The sequence below is a fragment of the Notolepis coatsorum genome (assembly GCF_963971535.1).
Source record: "Notolepis coatsorum genome assembly, chromosome: 8".
NCBI lineage: Eukaryota > Metazoa > Chordata > Actinopteri > Aulopiformes > Paralepididae > Notolepis > Notolepis coatsorum.
This window is the reverse complement of record NC_140172.1, coordinates 29,820,376-29,833,595: the sequence shown is the minus strand read 5'-3', so window position 1 is coordinate 29,833,595 and position 13,220 is coordinate 29,820,376. Positions and strand designations below refer to the sequence as shown.

The window sequence follows — 13,220 nt, the reverse complement described above, 5'->3', positions numbered from 1 at the left end:
CTCCATCAGGTTAATATGTTATGTTAGACTAGTCTCCATCAGGTTAATATGTTATGGTAGACTAGTCTACATCAGGTTAATATGTTATGGTAGACTAGTCTCCATCAGGTTAATATGTTATGGTAGACTAGTCTTCATCAAGTTAATATGTTATGTTATGGTAGACTAGTCTTCATCAAGTTAATATGTTATGGTAGACTAGTCTCCATCAGGTTAATATGTTATGGTAGACTAGTCTCCATCAAGTTAATATGTTATGGTAGACTAGTCTTCATCAAGTTAATATGTTATGGTAGACTAGTCTCCATCAGGTTAATATGTTATGGTAGACTAGTCTTCATCAAGTTAATATGTTATGGTAGACTAGTCTCCATCAGGTTAATATGTTATGGTAGACTAGTCTCCATCAGGTTAATATGTTATGGTAGACTAGTCTTCATCAAGTTAATATGTTATGGTAGACTAGTCTTCATCAGGTTAATATGTTATGGTAGACTAGTCTCCATCAGGTTAATATGTTATGGTAGACTAGTCTCCATCAAGTTAATATGTTATGGTAGACTAGTCTTCATCAGGTTAATATGTTATGGTAGACTAGTCTTCATCAGGTTAATATGTTATGTTATGGTAGACTAGTCTACATCAGGTTAATATGTTATGTTATGGTAGACTAGTCTTCATCAGGTTAATATGTTATGTTATGGTAGACTAGTCTTCATCAGGTTAATATGTTATGTTATGGTAGACTAGTCTTCATCAAGTTAATATGTTATGGTAGACTAGTCTCCATCAGGTTAATATGTTATGGTAGACTAGTCTTCATCAAGTTAATATGTTATGGTAGACTAGTCTCCATCAGGTTAATATGTTATGGTAGACTAGTCTTCATCAGGTTAATATGTTATGGTAGACTAGTCTTCATCAGGTTAATATGTTATGGTAGACTAGTCTTCATCAGGTTAATATGTTATGGTAGACTAGTCTCCATCAAGTTAATATGTTATGGTAGACTAGTCTCCATCAGGTTAATATGTTATGTTATGGTAGACTAGTCTACATCAGGTTAATATGTTATGTTATGGTAGACTAGTCTTCATCAGGTTAATATGTTATGTTATGGTAGACTAGTCTTCATCAGGTTAATATGTTATGTTATGGTAGACTAGTCTTCATCAAGTTAATATGTTATGGTAGACTAGTCTCCATCAGGTTAATATGTTATGGTAGACTAGTCTTCATCAAGTTAATATGTTATGGTAGACTAGTCTACATCAAGTTAATATGTTATGGTAGACTAGTCTTCATCAAGTTAATATGTTATGGTAGACTAGTCTCCATCAAGTTAATAAGTTATGGTAGACTAGTCTTCATCAAGTTAATATGTTATGGTAGACTAGTCTCCATCAGGTTAATATGTTATGGTAGACTAGTCTTCATCAAGTTAATATGTTATGGTAGACTAGTCTTCATCAGGTTAATATGTTATGGTAGACTAGTCTACATCAGGTTAATATGTTATGGTAGACTAGTCTACATCAGGTTAATATGTTATGGTAGACTAGTCTTCATCAGGTTAATATGTTATGGTAGACTAGTCTTCATCAGGTTAATATGTTATGGTAGACTAGTCTTCATCAAGTTAATATGTTATGGTAGACTAGTCTCCATCAAGTTAATATGTTATGGTAGACTAGTCTCCATCAGGTTAATATGTTATGGTAGACTAGTCTTCATCAGGTTAATATGTTATGTTATGGTAGACTAGTCTTCATCAGGTTAATATGTTATGTTATGGTAGACTAGTCTTCATCAGGTTAATATGTTATGGTAGACTAGTCTCCATCAGGTTAATATGTTATGGTAGACTAGTCTCCATCAAGTTAATATGTTATGGTAGACTAGTCTTCATCAGGTTAATATGTTATGGTAGACTAGTCTTCATCAGGTTAATATGTTATGGTAGACTAGTCTTCATCAGGTTAATATGTTATGGTAGACTAGTCTCCATCAAGTTAATATGTTATGGTAGACTAGTCTTCATCAAGTTAATATGTTATGGTAGACTAGTCTCCATCAGGTTAATATGTTATGGTAGACTAGTCTTCATCAAGTTAATATGTTATGGTAGACTAGTCTTCATCAGGTTAATATGTTATGGTAGACTAGTCTTCATCAAGTTAATATGTTATGGTAGACTAGTCTCCATCAAGTTAATATGTTATGGTAGACTAGTCTCCATCAGGTTAATATGTTATGGTAGACTAGTCTACATCAGGTTAATGTGTTATGGTAGACTAGTCTTCATCAGGTTAATATGTTATGGTAGACTAGTCTTCATCAGGTTAATATGTTATGGTAGACTAGTCTTCATCAGGTTAATATGTTATGGTAGACTAGTCTCCATCAGGTTAATATGTTATGGTAGACTAGTCTCCATCAGGTTAATGTGTTATGGTAGACTAGTCTCCATCAGGTTAATATGTTATGGTAGACTAGTCTTCATCAAGTTAATATGTTATGGTAGACTAGTCTCCATCAGGTTAATGTGTTATGGTAGACTAGTCTACATCAGGTTAATGTGTTATGGTAGACTAGTCTCCATCAGGTTAATGTGTTATGGTAGACTAGTCTTCATCAGGTTAATATGTTATGGTAGACTAGTCTTCATCAGGTTAATATGTTATGGTAGACTAGTCTCCATCAGGTTAATATGTTATGGTAGACTAGTCTCCATCAGGTTAATATGTTATGGTAGACTAGTCTCCATCAGGTTAATATGTTATGGTAGACTAGTCTTCATCAGGTTAATATGTTATGGTAGACTAGTCTCCATCGGGTTAATATGTTATGGTAGACTAGTCTTCATCAAGTTAATATGTTATGGTAGACTAGTCTCCATCAGGTTAATATGTTATGTTATGGTAGACTAGTCTTCATCAAGTTAATATGTTATGGTAGACTAGTCTCCATCAGGTTAATATGTTATGGTAGACTAGTCTCCATCAGGTTAATATGTTATGGTAGACTAGTCTTCATCAAGTTAATATGTTATGGTAGACTAGTCTTCATCAGGTTAATATGTTATGGTAGACTAGTCTCCATCAAGTTAATATGTTATGGTAGACTAGTCTTCATCAAGTTAATATGTTATGGTAGACTAGTCTTCATCAGGTTAATATGTTATGGTAGACTAGTCTCCATCAGGTTAATATGTTATGGTAGACTAGTCTACATCAGGTTAATATGTTATGGTAGACTAGTCTTCATCAAGTTAATATGTTATGGTAGACTAGTCTTCATCAGGTTAATATGTTATGGTAGACTAGTCTACATCAAGTTAATATGTTATGGTAGACTAGTCTCCATCAGGTTAATATGTTATGGTAGACTAGTCTTCATCAAGTTAATATGTTATGGTAGACTAGTCTTCATCAAGTTAATATGTTATGGTAGACTAGTCTCCATCAGGTTAATATGTTATGGTAGACTAGTCTTCATCAGGTTAATATGTTATGGTAGACTAGTCTTCATCAAGTTAATATGTTATGGTAGACTAGTCTTCATCAGGTTAATATGTTATGGTAGACTAGTCTACATCAAGTTAATATGTTATGGTAGACTAGTCTCCATCAGGTTAATATGTTATGGTAGACTAGTCTTCATCAAGTTAATATGTTATGGTAGACTAGTCTCCATCAGGTTAATATGTTATGGTAGACTAGTCTACATCAGGTTAATATGTTATGGTAGACTAGTCTACATCAGGTTAATATGTTATGGTAGACTAGTCTTCATCAAGTTAATATGTTATGGTAGACTAGTCTTCATCAGGTTAATATGTTATGTTATGGTAGACTAGTCTACATCAGGTTAATATGTTATGGTAGACTAGTCTACATCAGGTTAATATGTTATGGTAGACTAGTCTTCATCAGGTTAATATGTTATGGTAGACTAGTCTCCATCAGGTTTATATGTTATGGTAGACTAGTCTACATCAGGTTAATATGTTATGGTAGACTAGTCTCCGTCAGGTTTATATGTTATGGTAGACTAGTCTCCGTCAGGTTTATATGTTATGGTAGACTAGTCTCCGTCAGGTTAATATGTTATGGTAGACTAGTCTTCATCAGGTTAATATGTTATGGTAGACTAGTCTACATCAGGTTAATATGTTATGTTATGGTAGACTGGTCTCCATCAGGTTAATATGTTATGGTAGACTAGTCTTCATCAGGTTAATATGTTATGGTAGACTAGTCTTCATCAGGTTAATATGTTATGGTAGACTAGTCTTCATCAGGTTAATATGTTATGGTAGACTAGTCTTCATCAGGTTAATATGTTATGGTAGACTAGTCTTCATCAAGTTAATATGTTATGGTAGACTAGTCTTCATCAGGTTAATATGTTATGGTAGACTAGTCTTCATCAAGTTAATATGTTATGGTAGACTAGTCTCCATCAGGTTAATATGTTATGTTATGGTAGACTAGTCTTCATCAGGTTAATATGTTATGGTAGACTAGTCTTCATCAGGTTAATATGTTATGGTAGACTAGTCTTCATCAGGTTAATATGTTATGGTAGACTAGTCTTCATCAGGTTAATATGTTATGGTAGACTAGTCTCCATCAGGTTAATATGTTATGGTAGACTAGTCTCCATCAGGTTAATATGTTATGGTAGACTAGTCTTCATCAGGTTAATATGTTATGGTAGACTAGTCTCCATCCGGTTTATATGTTATGGTAGACTAGTCTTCATCAGGTTAATATGTTATGGTAGACTAGTCTTCATCAGGTTAATATGTTATGGTAGACTAGTCTACATCAAGTTAATATGTTATGGTAGACTAGTCTCCATCAGGTTAATATGTTATGGTAGACTAGTCTCCATCAGGTTAATATGTTATGGTAGACTAGTCTACATCAGGTTAATATGTTATGTTATGGTAGACTAGTCTTCATCAGGTTAATATGTTATGGTAGACTAGTCTACATCAGGTTAATATGTTATGGTAGACTAGTCTACATCAGGTTAATATGTTATGGTAGACTAGTCTCCATCAGGTTAATATGTTATGGTAGACTAGTCTTCATCAGGTTAATATGTTATGGTAGACTAGTCTTCATCAGGTTAATATGTTATGGTAGACTAGTCTTCATCAGGTTAATATGTTATGGTAGACTAGTCTTCATCAGGTTAATATGTTATGGTAGACTAGTCTTCATCAGGTTAATATGTTATGGTAGACTAGTCTACATCAGGTTAATATGTTATGGTAGACTAGTCTCCATCAGGTTAATATGTTATGGTAGACTAGTCTACATCCGGTTAATATGTTATGGTAGACTAGTCTACATCAGGTTAATGGCTTAATGACCATGGCTTTCTTTTCCTCTAAAACACCACTTGAAAATGGTTAACGGTTAACACAAATTGTTATTTGTGCAGAACTTGCAGAACAGAATTTGTGCGCCTTTTTCACATTCTTCCACTGGAGTGAGAGCTTCTCTGTGCTTCCCCGAAATCTGAGTTGCATGTGTGATGTCAGTAACAGGTTTTCTCCCAAATCACATAACAAACACAATCTTTCTTGACCCTTCATTTACAGTTGTAAGGCATTAAGGAGAGAGAGAGAGAGAGAGAGAGAGAGAGAGAGAGGTTTGAATATTTTTGAATACAGGCATGAGTATGAGTGAGCGAGTAAGTGACAGTGTGTGTGTGTGTGTGTGTGTGTGTGTGTGTGTGTGTGTGTGTGTGTGTGTGTGTGTGTGTGTGTGTGTGTGTGTGTGTGTGTGTGTGTGTGTGTGCGTGCGTGCGTGCGTGCGTGCGTGCGTGCGTGCGTGCGTGCGTGCGTGCGTGCGTGCGTGCGTGCGTGCGTGCGTGTGTGCGTGCGTGTGTGTGTGTGCGTGTGAGAGCCCTCTGGCACTGGGCATTCACACATTCATGTTACAAACACATCATGGTCACAGGACCCAGAATGCCTTGCTCTGTGCCATCAACTCTCATTGCCACTGTTTTCTGAGTGTTGAGTTCAGGATCTTGTTAGACTATTATGGGACTCCGCTGTCTTTCCCTGGGAAAAACTCCAGTGACATTGGATGAAACTAATTGACTATGCCAAGGTTAACCGAATGCACAGACATGTCGTCGGACGTTGTGTGGTTTCATCCAGACCGTCCCTGGAGGCTTCCGGAGTGAAAACATCAAACAGTAAACGGGTCAATTGGATGCACACAGTGTGATAGCAAAGGATAACATGGGCCTACCGACTAAAACATGTGCTTATTCCTCTTCCCTAAGGAAGCTCTTTCGGTGGTGAGTGACGACCGGTCTGGGTTTGAGCCTGCCTACGGAACGCCCCCCCGGACAGAGATGACAGCGGCGTCGTCGGCCAGCGAGTACGGACAGGCCAAGATGAGCCCCAGGGGGCACCAGCAGGACTGGCATTCCCAGGCGCCCGCCCGCGTCACAATCAAAATGGAGTGTAACAGCGGACAGGTCAGCGACAACAGGTAGAGGAGATTCTAAGGTCAATGGAGGAGTCGGCTGTCCTGTTTTCTGACTAACTGAAAAAAGAATGCCTGTACTAACTTATAAATGTATTTCATTCTATTTTGTGTAGGACGTGCAAGTTCATGATGGAAACGGCTTTTGGGTAGAGGGTGTTTGAGATGGTGGGTGGTGTGGGTTTTCCAGAGAGATGTTTTTTTAACAAGTGGTTTCCTGGATGGACAGCATCAGAGACAAGCTTCCTGTCCATCTCTTCACCTGGGGCATGGTGCAGCATGTAGCCAACTGCGCTTTCAGGGGTGCAGAAAGTACACTACCATTTTGTTTGGAGTGGGAGGAGCCAGAGCCATAGTGCATGTTCATTTAGCACGATCTGTAAACATGCACAACAGATCAGCTGTGACACGTTGAGTTTCCTTAAGTTGCCAGAGGAAACACATCGTCAGCCGGGCCCCCTTGATTAAGCTGGATTAATACAGTGTCTCTCTTGAGGTTGGTAGAGATGGTAGTACCCAGGCATTTGAAAGGCTCATTCATGTTCATAATGGCACCATTGGTTTGCTAAGAGAGGGAGGTGAGCAAGCATGTTTCCGCTAAAGTCAACCATCATTTCCACTGTGTTGAGGTCATGCACCATGTCACCCCACAGACCACTTCCCTGCAGTAAATGGACTTATCTGTCCTTGAAAAGAAAATGACGAGGGTTACATCATCTGAGCAGTTTGATGGAGGGATTGCTAGAGGTAGAGGCCATTTGCACACAGGAGAAGAGAAGAGGGGCTTTGAAATGATTTGGAAACTCTTTCAGTTCCTTAAAACGGTCAAACCCAAATTTGTAGGGGTTGCGAAAACATTTACCACCAAAGACTTGGATTTGGAAATGATTAAAACGTTTTAATGGTGTGTGTGCAGTTAATGGTATTGACCATGTCATATTGGCTCGCTCATACGAACTACCCACCCCAGTTAGGACAGCCGAATCCCGTCCAATCTTTCGCCGTCGACTAAAGACGCACTTCTTCAACCATTATCTGAAATAATGGAAGAAAAGAAAAAGAAAAAAAGAAAAGAAAAAAAATAAGATCTAACCCTATAACCTTACTGTCATGCACTTGTCCTAATAAACTAACCTACACTGTAACATGCAACACTTTGATGAACATTGTTGTTACTCAGCTGATAGAGTTGTACCCTTCCTGATGACTTGTCGTACAGAACTTGTAAGTCGCTTTGGATAAAGGCGTCAGCTAAATGACTAAATGTAAATGTAAATGTAAATGTACTACATAAAAACAATGAAAAACCATGTCTTAGAAATATACCAATGTGGTGGCTTTAGATCATATAAAGAATATTTAACTTTCATGAAACCTTTGGTTGTATACCTGGCCACAATATACTGTAGGTCCACATACTGTCAATCATCTTCATCAGTTGCTCCTGTGGTCCATGTGTCCCCCACATGGACCACAGGTTAGCTATTTTCTCTTTCTCATTTCACTTGCATTGGTATTGTGAACTGAGTCTCATACTTCTATCACATGATCGAACAGACAAAGAGGATCCTGCCAATATATTAAATGAATCCTCGTGCAGCTCAAGCATCGCAAGCCAGAAACATCTTGCAAGTTGTTCACAGCACACGATTCATCTAGCTCTTCATTCCAGCAGAGCCATTTCAATGGGCTAATAATAATATGCACAACAACTGTTAGCAAAGAAAGTCTGTTAAGATTAACATAGCAAATTAGCTTCAATCAGAGAATGGTTTGCAACTAGGAGATTGTGTCTGTCCTCCAATTGTGTTTCAATTAATGCCTCTTCCAAATCTATTGAAGGGTGTTTGATGAAACAATACCTGTTCAATTATGACAACATTTGCCATTCCTTAAGAGGTAAGCTATTTCAGAGAGTCCAGCAGAAATATAATAAGATCTGCATGACTTTTCAAGCCCGGCACTGCGGCAACAAAGGTTTTCCACAGACTGCCAGAGGCACCAGCTGCTTGAAGCTGGGTTTTTTGAAAAATAATACAAAATATTTCCCTTGTCTCTGATCGGCAGGCAGTCTCTCACAGGCTGTGTACTTCCTGACGAGGAACGTGATGGTTGTGGTAGCTTTCCGATGCGACCCCATAGGATCACCACTTGGCAGGCCAAAAAGTCTGATTGGTGTTTAAGAGATTTATTTTGGTCTGCCAAGTGCGTGTTCCTGGGGTCACATCGAAAACCTAATACCACCATCACATTCCTCGTCGAAAGGTACACACAGTGTAGTAGAAGAAGAAGAAGTCTTTATTTGTCATGCAGATTTAACACACACACATGCGATGGGCGACCCACAGGAACACTGATGAAATGTTCTCTGCACTTCCCATCCCGTCGTCCTTCCCCCCCAAGGGCAGCCGGGAGCAGACAACACATCATTGCTGATCAGAGGCTGGGAAATATAATGTACATATCTTCTTTTTTTTTTTTTTATCTTAACGCTGCTGGTGCCTCTGGCAGTCCCACCTTTAACCCCACCTTTAACACTACATATAATTGTATAATCTACAATTAGAAAATGTCATCAAAATACACTAAATTGAATATCTTTCTACAGTATATCTTTCTATCACTCTCTTTGGAGGGCAAAAAAGAATGTTGTGGAGGGCCAAAAATGGCCCATGGGCCCTACTTTTGGCAGCACTCCTGTCTCCTCTTGGATTCTGATTTGGCTGGAATCCATAATTCAAAGCAGCTGCATGGGTCCCAGCCACCCTCGTCCCCACCATCCATACCTTCGTAACACTACTGTCAGGGAAAAACCTTGCATTTCCCAAAATATTTTCTGAAGCTCTGGGTTTCATGGTCCCGAGGGTCATGTGACTTGCTGACAACATGTAAATGTTCAATTTGAGTAAAAACATGAAAATCACAGACATTTTAAGATACAAGATTTTCACGTTTCAAAATGACGTGAACGTTGGTGACACATCTCGCAGGTGGCTGGAGGATCGCCCACCAACACACGAGGGTACCCTCTTTAGAGCAGGCTTCACTGGAGGACCTCAGGAGAGGGTTTCATTAATCAGAGGGATACACCAAAGAGTTACAAGTCAAGAAGGAGAGGAAGATTAATGGCAGTTTTCAACATTGAGACAGCACTCGCACTCTCCCTCTCTCCCTCACTCACTCACAGACACATACCAGTACACACACACACAAACACAAACTCAAGTTTGTCATCAGGCCCTAACCAAAGACGCTTTGAGAGGCATTTCTACACCCCAAGACGTTGAGACACATTGACAGGCAAGCAATGTTTCCCCATCAGGTTACATTAATTAATCCTGACAAGATCACACTGCGGTGTTCGTTTGCATTTGGTAATAATTAGCTAAAATTCACCACAGCCACCGCTGTTTTGAGTATGGTGAACCCAACAGACTTCTCAATAATAGATTCCAGTCACAGGATTTTTGATATTCCATAGAGAGGACACATATGTCAATATGGCGGGTGTCCATGGTAAAATGCATATCAGATGCTTTCACAATTAATTTCCAAAATGGATGTGTGAGTATGATCTTCTGCCAAAACATTTAAACTCAATGAAACTTAAATTGTTAACAGATAGACAACCTGTTTATCTATATTTGCAGCTTTCTGTTTTAAGGCATAGATTATTAATCAGAAAAGATTATAGTGTTTTCTGTTATATCTATTTTCTGTTATTAAAAGTTTTAATATACTGTAGCCGCACACGATTGTCCATTGCAGGGGTCCAACCATTGGGTATAATATGGGGCACTGAAGCACAAGCAATAAGGCATTGTGGATTATGACATTAAGCATTATGGTATTATGCATTGAGCATCGGGATTGGACATTATGCATTATTGTGTAGGCATTAAGCACTATGCCACTGGGCATTGTGGCATGATGCTGCCACTAGAATAGGTCAAGATATCTTGTTGTATTATTTTATGCAGTGAGCTCTGTCTGCTTGTCCCAGTTCTTTAATTAACAGTTAAAAAATAGATACAAAAAAGCACAAAAATGGTTGTCTTGTTTTTTGGGCCCCCACATCCGGCCTGGGAAACGGCTCTGTTCTCAACCGCAAAGCAGTGGCTATCTTGTGGCTGTCACTGCTACTGATTTGCACACGTTACTGACTTGCGCATACCATTGATTTGCAAATAAAAAAATTATATTTAATATCTGCTATATTTGCACACAGTACACATATACTAGCATATATTGATTGATATTTTATCATTTCTATTTTCTATTTTATTTGTTAATACTATGCTGCTATTTTAAATAGTTTTATTGTTCATTATATTGTTTCATTACACGTATATATGTGCATGCTTACCAACTGTTTTGCCTGTTTTATTGCAACACTACTATCACCGACATCTAAGAAGGGAGATCCCCCCTTGAACGGCCCTTCTAAGGTTTCTCTCCTCCACATTGCTCGTGGTGCTTTTTTCCCTATTGCTTGGTTTTAGTGAGTTTTTCCTTACCTTCGCATGGGGTATGTCTGAGAGTGTTGCATTCATTTATTTAAAATCTTTGGACTTCATGGTGTTTTTGATTAGTTCTTGATTTATTGTGATGTTTCTTCTTGACTTGTTTAAAGAAGACGTGTCCGGCCCATTCTTATTGTCTGAACTACTGTGTGATGTTGCTGCTTGGCCGAGGAAATAATATAAAAATATTTCATTCTCGACTGTAAAAAGTTAGGGATGTGATGAATACATTTGAAACTCATTCATATCAAAGATCTTTTTTCCCATATAGACGATGACTTTCGCAGAGTTTTTCGTGGCATTGGAACCCACCTACCAAATTTGGTTGGTCTAGTATGTACTATCTATCTAGTACTGAGCCTTAGATACTTTTATTTGAGATAAGGAAGAAGAAGAATCCTATAAGATACAATAGGGTAATAATAATAATCTTTTCAAATGTAATAGGGTTCCTACAGCTTGGACTTCTAAATATCAAGGCCATTTTATATCATCAATATATAGCAGTTGAGATGCTATGCATATGCCATGCAAGTTGTTATTTGAAACTGTTCAATATATCAATTTGAGTTTTTAATATGGTTTTAAGTCGCAGGCATACCTTAGAGTAATTACGAACATGTGAGTTTCTCCGTCTCCATCCTGTACATATTTCATGATTTTGGCCCGATACTCTATTAGTGCTTCTTTTGTAAAAAATAAATAATCCTTAACTCTTTCAAGTCTACCTTATTTAGAATTTTTTTCTCAGAATTCTCGAAATACATAGGTTTTCATTTCAAATCTCAACAGCAACAGACAGAACAGCAACATAGATGTATTATGTGCCTGTTCCACATAATTGTACAGTCCTCATTTTAAGTGATCGAAAAGCTTAGGCAGTGCATCTTTAACATATAGGCAGAATGTTCTTAGTTTTGTATAACGGGGGGGTAGAAAAGGAAATTATTATTTTTGTATCTACTTTTTCTCCCATTTTTCTATTTTTCTCCCGTCCTCAATTTCGCGTTGTCCAATTTTACCCTCCCCTGTCTCGAACGTTGTTAGGCCATGCCTCCCACAGGTCGGCTGCAATGTGGACGAAGCCTTGCATCACGTGTCCCCTCCGATACTCGAGGAGGCAGCCGTTGCATCTTTTCACCTGTACAGCGCAATCTCTCAGCGGCGGGGGTCTGCGTGGGAGGGACACGCCGCCCTCGTCGCTTCCTGATTCTACTGCGCAGGCGCACCAACCGACCTGTAGGAGTCGCTGTCCACAACGTCCGATCCCCACCCACCAGCTTCCCACCCCCTAATACTGCCAATTGTATTAGTATGAACGACCAGCCAAGCTGGTAGCAACGCCGAGAGCTGGGCTCGAACCCAGCATCTCCTGCGTTGGTGGCGAGCGCCTTGCCACCTAGCCGCCCTGTAGAAAAGGAAATTCATCACCACCCAGCCGTCCCGTGACTCCTCTTCATCACCCAGCCGTCCCGTGACTCATCTTCATCTCGCACCGTCACGTGGCAAAGTGAGACCAGATCTCCGTCCACAACCTGTGGACATGCCAACAGTTGGTTGACACATGACTGTATTCGACTCCAGAAATTGTCCACCATGTCTGTCTGGGCCTTGGCAGGTTGATGCAACTTCATGGGACATTCCTTTGATAATCCTTCCCATCTGGCGGCCTAGCCCCTTAGGGGAGTTGCTATCGCTATGGCGATGGAAGCCTGGTAATTTGGAATAGGGTCCTTTCGGGGACCTGTGGCCCCTGGCACTATGCTCCCTCCCTCCCTCTCCTCGTGCTCACTTGGAAGCTCCCCTCTCTTTTATCTGGCTGAAGGAGGGCTGCGAGGCACACGGTGCAGCTCTAGTTGTGGATGTTCTGGAGAGAATGAAAGGGTCTGGACGGCAGAGGCACACAGTCTGAGATCACTTTGTTTCACTGCCTCCGGAGAGGGAAGAGTGGAAATTGCACTTTGTGAGTTCAAGCATGAAGAAGGATTATTATAGATAATGCATTTCTTTTGAGGGTTAATAATCCAATATACAACTGTCAATTATGTCCCCATTATGCGTTGACAACAGAATATGAATGGATAGTCATATTCTAGGCTCTGTTTGCAAAACCTTTTTTTGGAAAAACCGTTCATATTCTTGTATCACGCAATTCAGACCTCATAATAATTGCACAGTGGCG

General features: G+C 39.3%; 1 protein-coding gene across 1 annotated transcript in view; it reads left to right on the top strand.

Moving 5' to 3' along the window:
* Nucleotides 1-13,220, top strand: part of erg (ETS transcription factor ERG) — a 51,873-nt gene that overhangs the window by 19,129 nt on the left and 19,524 nt on the right. Inside the window, 1 exon segment of the mRNA XM_084319664.1 lies at nucleotides 6,310-6,521. Within this exon segment, the coding sequence (XP_084175790.1) occupies nucleotides 6,310-6,521 (212 nt within the window).